This window comes from Taudactylus pleione, unplaced genomic scaffold (genome assembly GCF_031769625.1).
Source record: "Taudactylus pleione unplaced genomic scaffold, aTauple2 ptg000377l, whole genome shotgun sequence".
NCBI classification, from domain to species: domain Eukaryota; kingdom Metazoa; phylum Chordata; class Amphibia; order Anura; family Myobatrachidae; genus Taudactylus; species Taudactylus pleione.
Window position 1 is genome coordinate 5,687,197 of NW_028284778.1, and position 17,954 is coordinate 5,705,150.

Consider the following 17,954-nt stretch of genomic DNA (forward strand, 5'->3'; position numbering starts at 1 on the left):
TCTAGCACACTCAGCTCATGCAACAAACTGCTACGATACAGACTAGAGTGTGCTAGAAGCACCAAAGCAGAGAGTGACACCTCAGGCAGGAAAGAGGTACTGCACGGGTTGTGTCAGGTGCTGGGTGCTAGAATGAAGACTAACAGATATGACATTGCTTTTCTGTTTTTGGAATGTTGGGATGCACCATCAGTCCATATTTCTAGATGTGTTATTTCTTCTTCAGTAAACCTTCTCAGGGGGTCATTCAGACCCGCTCGCGAGGGAAGTTCGCTCGCAAGCGGGTCGATGTTTGGCGCATGCGCGAGACCCGGCGAGCGACGAGAAATACGTCGCTTGGGGTCTCGCACCAAAGGGGGCGTGCTGTCGATGGTGACTGACAGCACGCCCCCTTTGGTGGGCGTGCCGGGGGCGTGGCTGCCAGACGGAGGCGTTCCCATGGGAACGCCTACCATCTGAGTCCGGACCCACTGACAGTAGTGATGTCAGTGGGAGTGATTTTGGCTCTGATAGAGCCAAAATCACTCCTGGGCCTGCGGAAGTGGGACCCTACCGCAGGGTCTCGTCAAAAGCCCGATGGTCGCGATGGTCTTTGACCATCGCGACCATCATCATGGACGCTCGCATAAGCTGTGGGTGGTAACCCACAGCTATGCGAGCGTCCAAAAGGCCGCTCCATTTTTAGGGAGGAGGGCACTGATTCAGAGCGAGCGCTCTGGTCAGAGCCTCCGGCTCTGAATCAGGCCCTCAGTTCTTTCAAGAGTAGATGGTTATACAGTGCTCCTTCTGTAGTGGTGTGTGAGTTTGCAGCCAACATAATGGCAATATATTTTTCTTTAAAATTTACTTCTGGAAATTCTGAACAGCTGCATACATTGTTACTGTTACATCATCAGAATGAGCCCAATGAGCTGCCATGACTTTGTTTTGATACTGAATGGCATCATTGTCAGAGAGGTCGGTCAATAAAATTACTGTACCCTCTTTAATATTTTCTTTTTTGAACCCTCAGTACTGAAGCTTGCCTGCTTATGTTATATGAATGAGTAGAAATTTCTGCAATTGGCTGGAGATCATCGCTATTGTGAAAGCTTGGTCCACCAAGCTTCCATTTTGCCATTGCATTGCTTGCACAGGAGGGTCAGTGGGGCTTTCTCAACTTCATCATTGAGAAGTTTAAAAGTTTGGTCATAGCAGGAGTCACATGATCTCTTCCTACAATTTATATTATCTATTGAATATACAGTTGCTTTGATCATCTTACAAACCGATTTGGGTTTCTCAACATTTTGTGTCCATGGGCAAGCGTTCTATAGTAGCTTCAGGTGATCACAGTAAGGACAGCAACAGACCTACTTGTTCTTGTTTCCTGCTAGTACTATATCTTAATAAAACAAGAAAGGCAGCGCTAGGAAAAAGAACTCACATTTAATATCAGTAATAAAAAGTTATATAAAAATTATACATTGAGCAAATTTCATAATATCGGGCGGTTTTTAATAACACATAAAATAAATAACTAATGATGATCACCAATTTGATTTCTGCCACAGACTAATTATACCCCGTTTTCCACTACTGCAATAACCTGGGTTATTGTCCGGTCTACCTGGGTCGAAGCTCAGTGGAAAAGGGTCCCTGAAAAATAATCCGGGTGACCCAGGAATCCAACCCAGGTAGCTACCAGGGTCGGACTCAGAATGTGCAACCTGGGTTATCTGACCTGGGACATGCCTAAAATTAGCTGTTTTGTGGTTCTGGAGCAGTCACCTCCGATTTTTTATGACCTCACAAGTTTAGCAGGGCAGACTTGAGTTCAGTGTAAACGGGGTCTGACCTAGATTGGAACCATGTCCGAAAACCCAGGTCAGACACAGGTTTTTGGTGGAAAATGGGTATTAGTGATCTGTATGTCTGCAGGATTTTATGGTCATAAATCTTTTTTTTATAAATTAGTATATTAGGCTTAAGCGTTCAGAAGACAGACTATAATAAAATAGTATTTTTTATCAATATTCCATATACTCACATGATATTTTGTGACTGGGCCCAATGGTATTTAGTCTTGATTGGTTCACACTCCTGGCCAGGCAAATGTGTTTTATGTAGCCATTTGGCAATGTTTAAATCACATGGTTATGATCCATAAGCCTTGGTTGTTTGTATATACTGGAGATGCTGCACAACGCTCACTCTCTCCGTGCTCTGTGCGTCCGATAATATAGTCCCATTGCCAATTCCCAAAAGGGTAATCCGGCTGGTGTGCCAATGGTATGCAACAAAGTGTATCCTTAACGTGTTTCCCCACCTGCCAGCAGGGCTTTCATCAGCTTCATCAGAAGGAACTATAGTACTTTATCTTCTGGTCGGATCATTGTAAATTTTGTAAATCCAATTTTAGCATTTGGAAACTCACTGTTGAATAGTTCAAAAACTTCCGACGTGTTCATTAGAATAAGGCGCTTCTGCTTTTTCATTTTAACACCATTTTCATTAGTTACGGTGATGGAATACTTTTTACCTGGGAGTTGTAGTCATATGTCATCTCTGCAGTAAAGTAATCTTTCCTTCTTGCAAGACCGTTTCATCAATTGATCCCTCCAGAACCAGGAACTTTTTGTTGCTTTGTATCTTGAGGCAAGAATCCAAATTGTAATGCTAGTTTTTTAACCTATGCAACCTTCTTCCTTGGACTATTTGGGAGGGCTCTCTGCAAACAGTTCACTGCTTTTCCAAGTGTTGATTTACTCTTGTAAGCAGCTGAGGGCTAGGATGGACCTGCTGTTTGAGGTGTAGAGACATGTGAAACTTTTTCTTTTTTTCGTTGCCTGTACCTGTACCAATAAATACAAAGCGCTGTTCACAATAAAGAATATAACATGGCTTAATGTTTTGATTTCTATTACATAGGCACATAACATACTAATATACCTTTGCACTCTCAACTTTGTAGCTTCACGGATTTTTTGCTTTTCGGAAGCTGATAACTGTTTCTTCTGACGAAAATTCTGCATCATGTTTTTCATTTTATCGTTATAAGCTCTCTTTCTTTCTGGATCCATTCTTGCTCTGTATTCTCTCATACGCTGGGCTGCTGGTTTTCTAATTTTTAGCACTTTAAAAAATAAATACAATTAGGCCAATATAAATGAAAATGTGGACGTTTTGCATCTATTAGCCTGCATAAAATTAGATGCTTTTGTAATGTAAAGGTTAAAAATAACCAAGATATTATACTACTATATAACTGTCAAAACGTACTGGGCGATGACTTTTATAAGCCCTTCCCCCTCCACTAATGGTCACACTGACCACGCCTCCTCCCATCGATGCAGCACGGACCCCAGCACACAGTCTGCCACAGAGCAGTGTCATCCTAGGAGCCGATCTGTGGGAAACGCAGGCATCTCACACCACAGCGCCAATACCTTATACATACAGCACTGGGTATATCTGTTAAATGCAACAAGAGTATATGTTTCATGTATGAGGTCCTCTATTACTTGCTCTGTCATTGCATACAAAAAAATATTAAACCACAAAATAAAGGATCCAAAGGGGTCTCCGTCCCTTGCCCTCAAATGATCATCATCCTGCCAATGCTTCCACCTTTTGTATATTTTAATATTTTACAATTTCTTAATAAATATAAAACATTAACTACAGTTTTCTAGAGCCTGTTGTATGTTCACACTCAAAGGCCCTCATTCAGAGCCACTCGCTAGCGGCAGTACGCTCGTTCCGAGCGATGTTCGCACATCTGCGCATGCGTACGGATCGTTATACGCATGCGCGAACCAGTCAGTGCGGCCGAAATTCATGTTCTCGCAATATAGCGAATGCCTGCTATTTTGAGTGACAGAATGAGGCGTATGTGGGTGGTAACAGGGGAAGGTGCTTGAAAACGGGGAGTGGAGATCAGAACGCAGGCGTGCTTAAAGGTCAAAACGGGCGTTTTATGGGTGTGCATAATTAATACAGCAGCGTCATTGACCACGTCACTGGGTTATTTTATAGCCAGAACTGCTCGCAAGATTGTGGTAGCAAAAACCAACCACAAGAATAGCGAGCAGTTCATACGCTGGTCGATGTACTCGATTAATCTAATAAATAGCGGACATGACGTATGGTGCGAGCGGCCAGGGGGCGTTTTTAACAAATAAACGAGCGTATGTTTTGCTCGCTCGTTCAGACTTAGAGGTGTGAACAAACTGCAATTTGCGAACGGATCATTTGAATAGCCACCCCTTGTTTTTGAATGAACGACGGCAAATAGCGAACGGCTCTGAATCAGGCCCAAAGTGCTTTACCCCTAGTTGGTTATAAAAGAGGACAAAGTAGGAGATAATAACATTTATGTAGCCTATTATATTGACTTAACTACACATGTAACAATAGCAGCAGAAGACTAGTTACAGAGAAAATGTGTAACGTTAGTTACCATTTATAAGATGAGCTATTTTATTTAATGGCCATCATTGGAGATTTAGGTATTGGTTAGATGTCCAGAATTCTCATATACCTTATGGTATCTAAAAATTAAACCTCTTACAAAGCTGAAGGAAACGTATTCATGTTTTGTAACTAACGTTTCAAGTTAGTTATACTGATGTTTACCTTCAATATTCAGCTTCAGACACTGATTGCTCTTGCATGTGAACACTAAGTAATCAACATGCGGCCCCATATAATAAGCCTGGTTTCCTGGTCACATGATGTCCTCAGAAATATACATTCTTCTCAGCTCCACCAAACATCCTCTCCTGAGTGGTATTCTATTGATCTGTGTGGAGATTTTGCCCATAGCAACCAATCAGATTCTACTTATTTAACTAGCACCTTCTAGAAGATAATAGCTAGAATCTGATTGGTTGCCGTGAGCAACATCTCCACTTCTATAAACCCGCACTTTAGTAAATATACCCCTTAAAGTCACAGAAACCAATTATTCAGTTCCTGTGAGTAAAAGTGAAATTAACCTGCTATTGAGTGTGCGGCAGAATTTTAACAGTACATCAAACAGAAGCATAACTGGCAATACTGTATATCCCAATATCTCTATACGTATCTCTACACTGCACATTGGAAATAACATACCCGATCTTACCCCATTCTAGCATCTACACACTTGGAGGGCACCATCACAAGTCTACTTTTTTCAAACAAAGTGCCGGGTGATAACGTCCTATACCATGGAAAATGCTAACAAGCCTAAGGCCATGATTTCCTCTTTTGTTGCCATATTAGAGCCTCCATATAACATGATTCATGCTACTGAAGCAAGACCTTCTAGTGGATATCCGATTATACAGGGGGTTAGAGACTCTCAATAGAAAAGATCCAAGTCCTCTACCCTCTTGTGCTTCTCCTTACTTTATGTTCATCTACTTCTTACTCACCACTAGGACACCTAACACTTGGTGCCTATGCTTTGTTGCTTAATTGGGTGTTATGGCCACCTATGTATCAATGTGTATTATCCATGTCCTTGTCCTTCATTGTATTGTATTTTACTGTAAGTCACTTTTTGGATATGTACCTTGTAAGGCGCTGCGGAACACTTGTGGCGCCATATAAATAAACAATAATAATAATAATAATAAAGTCTTATGAATCCATAGAGGCATATTCAATGGAATACATACGAATTACCGCCTGACAGCGGCAGGCCGACACAGCTGAAAATCCCGTTCGTCTGCAGGTAAGTATGAACTAACCTAACCCTAATCCTACTTAGGGGTGCCTAAACCTAACCTTCCCCCCAGTGCCTAACCCTAATCCCCCCTTCCCCGCCGCCTAAACCTAAGTCCCCCGGGGGGTGCCTAACTCAAACCTTTCCCCCGGGGGTGCCTAACCGTAACCTCCCGGTGGGGGTGCCTAACCCTAAGTCCCCAGCGGGAGCCCTAAACCTAACCCTCCCCCCTCCCGCGGCTGTCCGCAGCGGCGCCCGGCATCCCTTTGATTGGGATGCCGGGCGCCGGTCTCCCAGCGTCGGTAAAATGACAGGCGTCTAGAATTAGACGCCTGTCATTTAACCCTCGCCGGGATAAAGCAGTCGGGAAGCCGGCTGTCGGGCTTACGTCAGCCGGCTTCTCGATTGCATACCTATTCAATTAGGTGCGACAATAGCAAAAATGTTTGCTATTCAGTTAGGTGCAGGGTTTTTTAGTTTTGAGCGCTGGGAGGTCTTTTTCCTCGCACCTCCAGAGCCAGCCTGATTTTTCCTAAAATTGTTAAAATTAGGAAATTTCAGCAGACCTTGTTTTGGGACCCCGGCTCAAAGCCTGGGGACTAATTTAGCAATTGGAAGTTTCCAATATAATTAGTCCTTAATTACTCACATTCCGAAGTGGTGTCTTCTTCCTCCAGCATCAGGACCCGGTCTCCTGCAGCAGCAGTGAGTATGTCAGTGTTTGTGTGTATGAGTGAATGTGTGTGTGTGTGAGTGACCCCCGATGTGTGTGTCCCCCCTTCCGGTAACGGGCGCTGGGAGAACTATATCTCCTAGCAGCCCTGGAGCCTCCCAACAGCCTCCTGGACAAGGCATCCCCCTCCTCAGTGACAAGATGGAGGGAAGGACACCGGGAGCCACGGAGACCACCAGACACGTAAGTATCTTTTTTTTGCACGTGCCGTGTTAATTTCAGCTCTGAAAACCCTGCGACCATTTTTTTTTTTTAATTGGACACCGTGGTTATCAGGAGCACACATACCTGTGGTAATCCAAAATTGGGCGCTATTTTTTTTTACCTCACTAAATTTCGCACCCAATTGAATATATCACATAGATTCACAAAACCCTTCCTGAGCCGTACACTGAGCAATCCCTCACACCGTCTACCAGTCCCAGTTTCCAAGTCATCACAATGTGGCTGAGTAGTGAGGATATAGATGATTTGTAACTTTATTAAAAGTCCCATGTGTCGCTTCGAACCCATGACATTCGGCCCTCAGCCTCATTGTGATCTGGGTAGAGACTCCTACTACGTTGGCGATAGCGCCCTCTCTGGCGGAATACTCAGTTGTCATTGCTAGGTCACAAAGAGAACATAGAGATTATAGACAGGTACTTTTTTACCCCTTTATGTTGCCCAGATCCCCAACTTCTCCATGTTCAAATACATGTAAAGGTTAATGGAACCTGCACTAATTCAGATCCCCCAATCCTGTTTACCTTGTATGAACATGTCAATTACTATATGTTTTAACCATGTCTCTGTATGTACTGATACTATGGGAGGAATTCAAGTAGCTGCGATAACCCGTTTTTCTGCGAAAAGTTTTCATTTGTGAAAACTTTTCGTCGAAAATGCTTATTGGGCAACCCAATTAGCTGTGGTTTTCGTGGGTACGAGAACTGTATAGGCGTTATCGCGATTCTGTATTCGGGATCCCGCAGCTAAGTTGTGCAAAACCCCTATTTTGGGGTATAAATGTTGGAAATTGGGGAAAACCATTTGGACATCCACCATAATTATTATTTAGGAAAACATTTTTTTTTAATTAGCTTATTTTGGTCAATAATGACGTACATTTTGGGATGAAAAAGTAAAAAGTGCTGGAAAGTGGGTTTAAAGTAGTGGGACAGGTATATGGGGGTGCTATATTGATGGGACAGGTATTTGGGGGTGATGTATGGATGGGACAGGTGTTTTAAAATTAGCAGGAGGCAGACAGGTGTTTTTTTTTTTTTCTCAAACTTTTAAAAATACCTTTAATTGAACAAAAATATACTAATAGCAATTTTTATGTACGCCAAATTTAACTAGCACATTTACTTGTGCTGGAAAATGGATTTAACGTAGTGGGACAGGTATATGGGGGTGCTATATGGATGGGACAGGTATGTGGGGGTGCTGTATGGATAGGACAGGTATTTGGGGGTGCTGTATGGATGGGACAGGTATAAGTGCTGCATGGATAGGACAGGTATTTGGGGGTGCTGTATGGATGGGACAGGTATAAGTCCTGTATGGATGGGACAGGTATTTGGCGGTGCTGTATGGATGGGACAGGTATAAGTCCTGTATGGATGGGACAGGTATTTGGGGGTGCTGTATGGATGGGACAGGTATAAGTCCTGTATGGATGGGACAGGTATTTGGGGGTGCTGTATGGATGGGACAGGTATAAGTGCTGTATGGATGGGACAGGTATAAGTGCTGTATGGATGGGACAGGTATTTGGGGGTGCTGTATGGATGGGACAGGTATAAGTGCTGTATGGATAGGACAGGTATTTCGGGGTGCTGTATGGATGGGACAGGTATTTGGGGGTGCTGTATGGATGGGACAGGTGTTTTAAAACTTGCCAGAGGCAGACAGGTGTTTTTTTAATAAACTTTTAAAAGTACCTTTAATTAAACAATAATATACTAATAGCAATTTTTATGTATCCCAAATTTAACTAGCGCATTTACTTTGGCAAATAAAAATTGCTTTCTATAATTTTTTCACTGTTATAGAAAATGGTATTAACAGCCTTTTGACACAATTTAAGACCCCCCAAACCCTTTGATTATGGCCACTAACAGACTACTATACTGTTACCCTATATTAGTTTACCTTTTTATTTGAGTACACAAAGATTTCCATTTTCACCTATACTTATCGCCTGTCAGCTCAGCAAGAATATTCGGGCTAATGCGTTAAAGCCGGGTTTGAAACTGGTTTGCCCGATAAATGGGAGCGCACAAACAGGTGATATGTATGATAAGTTTAGACTGGCGAAAACTTATCTCATATAACCTGTGACCACACATCTTCATGTCAAAGTCAGACATACATAACATGTAATTGTACATGTAATAACATAAGTACTGGTATCGCTTGTACACTGGCTGGGACATGTAGGCAATGGAATCAGTATTGCAGTGTTAGTATATATAAATTAAGAATCAATTACCCAGGTAAGATTAAAGAAGAAGGATCATGGGTAATGGCACACATGGCAGCACACAAAAAGATAATGGGAGGATGGAAAATAAGAGACTGTTGTAGTGACAGAACAAATAAAATATGCAACTCTGTTCTGTAATAAGTGATTATTACTCACCTGTGCTGATATCTGTAGGGATTGCCTCCTTCTTACACTGTTGATCACCCCTCACACATGTAGTTTCTTCTCCCTCCATATCTTCTACCTTAAGATCAGTCAGATACATCTCTTCTTCTCCCTCTATATCTTCTGCCTTATTATCAGTCACATACGTCTTTTCTTCTCCCTCCATATATTCTGCCTTTATATCAGTCACATATGTCCCTTCTTCTGTCTCTGTATCTTCTGCCTTATTATCGGTCAAATACGTCTCTTCTTCATCTATATCTTCTGCCTTATTATTGCTCAAATACATCTCTTCAATTCCCTCTAGATCTTCTACCTTCTGTTCTCCCTTCATATCTTCTGAGTTATTATCAGTCACAAACGTCTCTTAAAAAAATGACAGTTGAATAATATTAATTTATATTAAGCCACGTCTTTCTCTAATGAAAGCGGTGAAATAGTTGAACAGTGTTAGAATGACACTAACAAGAACAAGGACCCCCATATACAACTATTCCCTGCCAGTGTATACTAATCTCTGAATGTTTCACTACATACCATAAGTAGACCAAAAACATCCAATGAATTGAGATTAAACAGAATATTAACAGTGTAAATGAGCACAAAGCTGTTCTACAGATCATAAATAGCTTGGTATGTTTATATGTGGTGAGCTCCTAGATTCCATCTACATAAAACTCCTGTGGGATCCTGTAATTCTCCTCTGTACAGTCCTATGAGTCTCTGAGGTATCCATCCTAGTTCCATCTATAGAAATACACAGTAGGGTCAATTCAATTAGTCCCCTTGCAGCCCGAATAAGTGTGACTATATGTCGCACTTACAGTATCTCTGGGCTCCTGGATCGTTGTTGGCGGCCTCATGGATCTGCACTACACAAAAAAATACACGAGTCCGGAGCGAGATCGAGCTATGACCTTTCCACGCCCTCTCGGCTTATTTAATTTACTCCAGTGATTGAATACATGGTTTATATGTATCAGATTATGTGTGTATATATGTAGCCCTCAGAATTATTTATTCACAATATATAAAAGTTGTCTCTTACCCAGTGATGTTAGGGGCCGTTGATTCTCCATTATCACATGCTCGTACAGAACCCGTTGTTCCTCTATATAATCCTGCTCCTGCATGAAGAGATGTATAGTGACATCCTGAATCCTAATAGGAACCTGACACACACAATGACATAGTCATCACCAAGTCACAGCCCCTGGTGTTACTGTATAATGTCCCATTCCCAACAGTCACCTCTCCAGTCAGCAGCTGAATGATCTTGTTGGCGAGTTCCAGGATCTTCTGGTCATTGTCTCTCTCATCTATCAGTGAGTGAGGTGGAGGCACCGTGATGTGGCTCTGGGTCCTGCTTATTCCTCCTGACACATGGGGATGGCTACTGGGTGTCTCACACTCTCCGGATGTCTTTTTTACTACAGTGTAACCCTGTGTATTGGAAAATAAACTATCTCTGCATACACTCCCAGATATAAGTGATGTCACTGTGACACTCCCAGACCCTCTCACCTCCCCGGTGAGCCGGTAGATGATCTCCAGGGTGAGATGTAATATCCTCTCAGTCTTCTGACTCCCATCCCTGTCCATCCTGAGAGAATCAGTGAGAATACGGTACGTTGCAACTTGTAAAAAAACCTCTGGTTCCTCACAGCTGGATTGTTTAGGAATAAATATAATAACTATAATAAACATCACAGAGTACACATGTAACGTAGTCAGATATGTAACACTGGTAATCCTGTCAGCAGGAAAACCAATTAACCTGACAGTACCAGGTTAAACAACCCTTTTTTTGTATGTATGCCTATGAATAGAGAAAGGATGCAGTCCTGTCTGTTCAACACAGTGGGAGGTAACCAGACAAGATGTCTACCAAATGTAATTCAGACAAAAGCAGAGATCAAAGCCTCATGATATTTTATCTAATTTTGACATTAAATCAATATTTCTATGATAACTGTGAGCTTCCAAAACCATGTAAAAATATCTAAAGTTGTTAATAAGGTTAGGTGCGATTTGGAAATCACTAGGAGATAGGGATTCAGAGAAAGGTGATATCTAACCAATCCTACATCATATTGCATTCATATTTACACTCATAGCTTCACTAATGGAGATTAAGATTAACATACCTACCATAGTTAGTCAGTACACAGCGTTAGTTATGCACTGTCATTGATATAGTAAGTGGCCAGTTCTGAGATAATCTCAGATTAATTAACTGGTCAGTCAGCAGAGATTTGACTGCCATCATCAATGGCTAGGGCCGTATTGGGACCGGACTGTAGCACACACTGGGGGCAGATTGGTACAGAAACGTAGCACAAACTGGGACCGGATTACGACTGGAACGTAGCACAGACTGAGGCCGGTTTGGGACCGGGACGTAGTACAGACTCAGGCCGCATTGGGACAAGAACGTAGCACAGATTGAGGCCGGATTGGGACCGGAACGTAGCACAGGCTGAGGCCGGATTGGGACCGGAACGTAGTACTGATTGAGGCTGGATTGGGACCAGAAAGTAGCACAGACTCAGGGCCTGATTCAGAGCCGGACGCAATTTGCGGACGGTCGTTCAGGAAAAGGGGGTGGCTATTCAAATGAACCGTTCGCTCTTTGCGGTCTGTTCACGCCTCTATGTCTGAACGTGCGAACAAAACTTGCGGTCGTTTTTTGGATAACTACGCCCCCTGGCCGCTCGCATCCTACATCATGTCCGCTATTTATTAGATTAATCGAGTACATCGACCAGGGTATGAACTGCTCGCTATTCTTGTGGTTGGTTTTTCCTACCACAATCTTGCGAGCAGTTCTGACTATAAAATAACCCAGTGACGTGGTCAATGACGCTGCTGTATTAATTATGCACACCCATAAAACGCCCGTTTTGACCTTTAAGCACGCCTGCATTCGGATCTCCACTCCCCATTTACAAGCACCTTCCCCTGTTACCACCCACATACGCCTCCTCCTGTCACTCATATTAGCAGGCATTCGCTATTTAGCGAACAAACGATTTTCGGCCGCAATGACTGATTGGCGCATGCGTATTATGATCCATGCGCAGTTGGGCAAACATCGGTCGGAACGAACGAGCGGCCGCTTACGAATCAGGCCCTCAGGCCAGATTGGGACAGAACAGTCACCCACTGGAGCTGGGTTGGGACTGGAGTATAGCACATACTGGAGCTGGATTGGGACCGGATTTAAAGCACAGACTGGAGTTGGAGTGGGACCGGACCATAGCAGAAGATGGAGCCGGAGTAGGATCACCACTGGAATAGACAAGTGAGCAGCAGACAGCTAGCCAGGGAGTGGGAGCCTTGGATATCTAACGGCGACAAAGTTCAGGAATGGAATGTTGTCAATGGGGGGTATTTATACCCTGGATCACACAGTGATTGGCTGGTGCGGTCAGGTGAACATTAGCCTGGCTGCCATTGGGGGGTATTTGATCAGCTGACCAGGACCAACATGGCGGCGCCCAGTGTTCAGAGCCAGCAGGATTGGCCCCTGAGACCACTACTAAACTTGGAGCCCATCAACAGCACACTCTCCTGAGACCTGGACCCCACCAGGATAGAGCAGCACGGCACCAGCACCGAGAGTAAGGATGATACTTGACAGAGAGAGAATACAGAAATCCCTTGTCCTGTCTACATAAATCTGGAGGGCCCTCACAACATCCAAGGAGACCTCCTCCGGCAAAGAATCCGGTCCTTGGAGAGATGGAACCACAATCTCCTGGTAGATGTGAAATCTGGAAACTACCTTAAGGAGATAGCCCAATCGTGTCCGAGAACAGTGTGTTCCGAATGAAAAATAAGAAAAGGTGAGCGACAGTACAAGGTACTCAATTCAGATATTCTATGGGCTAATACGATGGAGAGGAGGAACACTGTTTTCCACATAAGCCAGCAGTTCTACTGTGTCCAAAGAAGGATGACGGGAGAGCCTGAAGAAACAAAGATAAGTTCCACGGAGTTACCGGGGAAACAAACGGAGGCTGCACATGGAGGACACCCTGCAAAAGAGTCTGTACACCTGGCAACATCGCAATCTGTTTCTGGAATAGGGCATCACGGGCTGAAACCTGTACTTTTAATGAGGAAAGGCGGAGGCACAAATCCAGACCGCTCTGCAAGAAAGACAAGACTCGCGAGAACCAGAAAGATCTGGAGTTGAAGCTTTGAGTCGAACACCAGCTAAAGTAGGTCCTCCAAAACTGGGGACAAATCCAGGCAGAAGCTGGCTTCCGGGCATTATGCATGGTACAAGTGACTGACCGTCCAAACCCTTTAGCTCTCATGACTGTCAAAGCGAGACCAGCCAGATCCAGATGGAAGTACAAACCACAAGTGAGATAAAAGATTCGACTGTAGAGGAAGATTCAGCGGAGCATCAATGGAGAGGCCTAAAAGATCCACGTATCAAGTCTGTCGCAGCCAATCTGGAGCCACAATGATCACTGTGCCACCCTCAAACTTCAACTTGCGGTGGACCCGTGGAATAAGTGAGATTGGAGGGAAGATGTACATGAGGGGGAAAGTCCACCGAATGGTTAGGGCGTCAACCAGGAGAGCTTTCAGATTTTTGGTGCGCAAGCAGCATTTAGGTAGCTTGTGGTTGTGCTGAGACTCCATCATGTTGATGTCCATCAAGCCCCAGTGGAGGACCAGGAGCTGAAAGAGTTCCAGGTGTAGGGCCCACTCGCCCGAGTGAATGTCCTGGCGGCTTAGGAAGTCCCCCTTCCAATTTTGGATCCAGGGAATGTAGACTGCCGACAGAGCTGGAAGATGACGTTATGACCACTAAAGAATGCGACTCACCTCTCTTATGGCGCTGTAACTGCAAATGCCACCTTGGTTTAGGAAGACGATGAGTGTCACGTTATCAGACTGCACCTGGACAGGTCAATACTGGTGGAGTGGCAGAGCTAGGCAAAGAGCTCTGTAGAACTCCAGAATATTGACTGGTAGCCTGCTCCCCTGAACCCTCCACCCATCTTGAGCTGTCTGATGACAAGTTACCGCCCCCCCAACCCCGAAGGCTTGCGTCGGTGGTGAGCAGGACCCAAAAGGTGCAACCCTTGTCCAGGTCGGATTGGTGGAGCCAACACAAAAGGGAGTGACGGACCTCTCCAGTGAGAACGATCATCTGTGACCGAAGTTTGTCAAAAGAAGGAACACCTGCTGGATCCTGGAATCTAATAGGGTTCCCAACTGTGGCATCTCCTGAGACTAGATTTAGGTGGATTTTCATGAGTTGATGATCCACCGTGAGACTGATGGAGGCCCACGGTGAGACAGACGTGATCCTTGAGGATGGTAACCATCAATGGACACCTCTCCGATGGCCATCCCTAACTGGAGGATGCATGTGGCTGAGGAGAGGGAAACTAGGCTGCTGGGAAAGAAAACGTAACCACTTAACGATCGAGATGCCGACTGTCGAAATCCAGGCGCTGGAATCTCGATCACAGAGAGAACACCGGCGCCGGGAACCAGACATGACTGGGGATGCCGATGTCGGAATCCCGGCAGCTGGCATCCGATCGTAAGGAAACCGGGGCAAGGTAAGTATTAGCCGCGGGGGATGGGGAGTGTTAAGTTTAGGCACCCCGGGGGGACTTAGGGTGAGGCTGCAGGAGGGGGAGGTAAGGGTTAGGCTCCAGACAGGGGGGCAGACAGGGGGGTTAGATTCAGGCACCACGGCGGGGAGGTTAGGGTGAGGGTTAGGCACTAAGGTAGGAGGATTAGGTTTAGGCACTTACCGGGAGGGTTAGGATGCAGGGTAGGTTTAGTATGAGGGTACAAAAAAGGAGGGATTCCAACCTTCGGGACGCCGCTGTCAGTATACTGACAGCCGGCATCTCGTCCATCGGTATTTCATACCGATTCCAGTTCACCAGCTTTTACCCAGTGGTAACCCAGTTCCCTATGGCTGAAGAAACATAGGGCACAACAGATGGTTTAGCAGTTGCACCGAGGTGGCAGTAAGACAGGGGTGGTGGAAGAGTGAAGAAAACAGAAGAGACAAAAGCAATACAGAACTTCATCATTCTTGGGCACTTTGTGACTCTGCACAAGTTATGAATTCACAAACTACTGCATCTCAGATATATGTGTCATATATGTGTCATATGACCAGCCTGCCAGCCATGTGTATGTAGCATAGGGTAGGGTGAGACATGTCCTGGGGATAATCACTTACACTCTGAGGATCGGGGGTCTGTCACTGCCACTTGTTGTTACTGAAAGTCTCTATTGCCCAAGGTAACAGAATGCCTTGACAGACAGCCTAAGCTTAGAGAGTGCAGCCCTTTGTCACATGGCCTGTCTGGGGATCCGGTCTATAGATCGACAGCAAAAAGGTCGACAAAGTCTAGATAGACACCAGATGTTAGACAGTCAATAGGTCGACAGGGACAAAAGGTTGACACACTAAACGTCTACATGTAAGAAGGTCGATAGGTACAGATGGTCGACAGGGTCAAAAGGTCAACACAAAAATATGGTCGACACATGTTTTTTTGTTTTCTAACCAAAATCTTCACCCTAACCCTCCCCTTGGTGTCTAACCCTAACCTTCAGGGTAGGTGCCTAACCCTCCGGTAATTGCCTAACCCTAACCCTCCCTCCTGGTTCCTAACTTTAACCGCCGGGGAAAGTGCCTAACCGCCTGTCTGTGTCCTACTCACACATCCTTCCCCAGCTCTTTTTATGTATGATCTGGTATATATATTCATACATGTTATACCTATTATATAATATTCCTTTCCCTGGACACTCATTAATGTTGTTCATGCTTGCCGACATTCTAGCAGCACCCTACAGGAGGGGGCAGCCAGGATGGACAAGCTGGGGGGCGTGGCCAGGAATACTACCCGGTAATGGGGCGGAGCGGGGGCGTGGCCACATAATCACGTCATTTTGGCCCCCCCACCACAGGCTGCTCTCCCTGTATAATAATAATAACAGGACATTACAGGCTGCTCCCCCTGTATAATACTAATAACAGTAACAGTATAATAATAACAGGACACCACAGACTGCTCCCCCTGTATAATGATAATAATAGGACACAACAGACAGCTCCTCCTGTATGATAATACTGACAGGACACCAGAGGCTGCTCCACCCTGTATAATAATAACAGACACTACAGGCTGCTCCTCCTGCATAATAAAAGGACACCACAGGCTGCTCCCCCTGTATAATACTAATAACAGAACACCACAGGCTGCTCCCCCTGTATAATATTATTAACTGGACACCACAGGATGCTACCCCTGTATAATATTAATAACAGGACACTACAGGCTGCTCCCCCTGTATAATAATATTATTAACCGGACACCACAGGCTACTCTCCCTGTATAATAATAATAACAGGACATTACAGGCTGCTCCCCTGTATAATAATAGGACACTACAGGCTGCTCTCTCTATGTATAATACTAATAACAGGACACCACAGGCTGCTCCCCCTGTACAATGATAACAGGACACTACAGGCTGCTCCCGCCGTGTAATAACAACAGGACACCACAGGCTGCTCCACATGTATAGCAGTATACCATTACCTTCTGTTGCCGGACACAATGACGTCGAGGACAGAGCAAGCAATTGATGAAAACATCCCCGTGCTTCCTGTGTGTGGAACGCACAGTCTGGAAGTAAGGTGGAACGCACAGCCCGGAAGTACGGTGTCTAACCGGTCCTTTTGTGGGTGAGAGGAGCCATTGGCAGTGGCTGACTGGGGGGTAAGTATCCTCATAGACAGGTAATGACATATGTAATAAATGCATGTAATAAAGATACACAGTTAGTCTCTATGTGACGCCAGGAATCTGCTGCTGATACCTAGAACTCATACTAGCTATATAAATGGGTCAGGCACCTTTACCCCAATACAGAGCTGGGATTGCCTGAGTCACTGTGGACCTTTATTACCCTCTGCCATATACTGGTTCCTATCCCCTGACATATTCTGCAGTGCAACATGGACGGTCTCCCTGGATTATCATCAGGACTATTCCCCAGTGGCACTGGGCATAGAGCACTCTTTTTTAAAGCATCCATTCCATGTTCTATATGTTCTATAATATATGGTTATATTATATTTTGCAAAACAGAAATAATATCCCATTCGCATTGTTTGTCAGGTTCCACCCTATAGAGGGAATTAGACACAGGGTATAGCTGCGGGTTTTGTGCCCGGAGCTAATCAATTTATCTGTATTGTCCATGTGCAGTAAACCAGTGGATAACACACGCTAAACCATAGCTTCCAGGATGCAAAGTGCTGGAATCTATGGGTTTCCCCTCGTGTTAAATGCAGAGACTGCATTTTTAATGCAGATTTTATTTTTCCTTGCAGCTCCTGAGGCTGCGAGAACAAATCCACCCTCTGAGGCTTATAGGGGTATTCAATATGGAGCGAAAACTTTTGCACCAATGACGTCATTTTCGGAGGTTTTGGTTTTACACCGTATTCAATTTCAAAGACTTTTCACAGGTTCGAAAAGTCTTTGAAAAAAAACGGGGATAACTTTTCACCATTGAATAGGTGGCGAAAAAAAGTGCAGAATTGGGGTTTAGGGGTGCAGGCTTAAAAAAAATAGCCTGCATCCCTGGGAATGACATTTTAAAAATAACTGTGTCAAAAAAAGTTTACAAAAAAAATAGGGACACCCCAAAAAATTTATTTAAAAATTGGGGTGAAAAAAAAAAATGGGAAAAAAGTGTTTAACAATAGGGAAATAGGTTCAGAGCTATTCTGCATGTATGCGGCAGGTGTATTCTAGAATAGATTTATAGCGGCAGGTGCATAGTTGCAGAATTTTTTAAAACTTACTTTAGGGACATCAAAA

At 44.4% G+C, this 17,954-nt stretch overlaps 1 protein-coding gene across 3 annotated transcripts; it reads right to left on the reverse strand.

Moving 5' to 3' along the window:
* Positions 1–1,427: 1,427 nt before the first annotated feature.
* On the reverse strand, positions 1,428–16,737 carry LOC148508079 (uncharacterized). 3 transcript variants are annotated; one of them, XM_088445277.1, is made up of 7 exons: positions 16,665–16,737; positions 10,588–10,729; positions 10,315–10,506; positions 10,112–10,235; positions 9,055–9,429; positions 2,932–3,115; positions 1,428–2,834 (listed from the first exon to the last, which is right to left on the reverse strand). In XM_088445277.1, the coding sequence occupies exons 1-7, from the start codon at positions 16,718–16,720 to the stop codon at positions 2,768–2,770; spliced, it is 1,140 nt and encodes a 379-aa protein (XP_088301403.1). In that variant the 5' UTR covers positions 16,721–16,737; the 3' UTR covers positions 1,428–2,767. The 3 variants fall into 3 exon arrangements, with proteins under 3 accessions (XP_088301403.1, XP_088301404.1, XP_088301402.1); XM_088445278.1 differs by lacking the exon at positions 16,665–16,737 and adding an exon at positions 15,839–15,918 and having other exon boundaries at positions 10,112–10,190; XM_088445276.1 differs by lacking the exon at positions 16,665–16,737 and adding an exon at positions 15,839–15,918.
* Positions 16,738–17,954: the final 1,217 nt, after the last annotated feature.

Bases quoted from the DNA above. Each gene is read 5' to 3' on its own strand.
- LOC148508079 (XM_088445276.1), bottom strand. From the start codon at position 15,897: ATGTCGGCAAGCATGAACAACATTAATGAGTGTCCAGGGAAAGGAATA. The intron at 3,116-9,054 runs GTGAGTAATAAT...TATTTTTTAAAG, and splicing joins CCCTACAGATATCAGCACAG to TGCTAAAAATTAGAAAACCA. The intron at 2,835-2,931 runs GTATATTAGTAT...TTATTGGTACAG, and splicing joins ACAAAGTTGAGAGTGCAAAG to GTACAGGCAACGAAAAAAAG.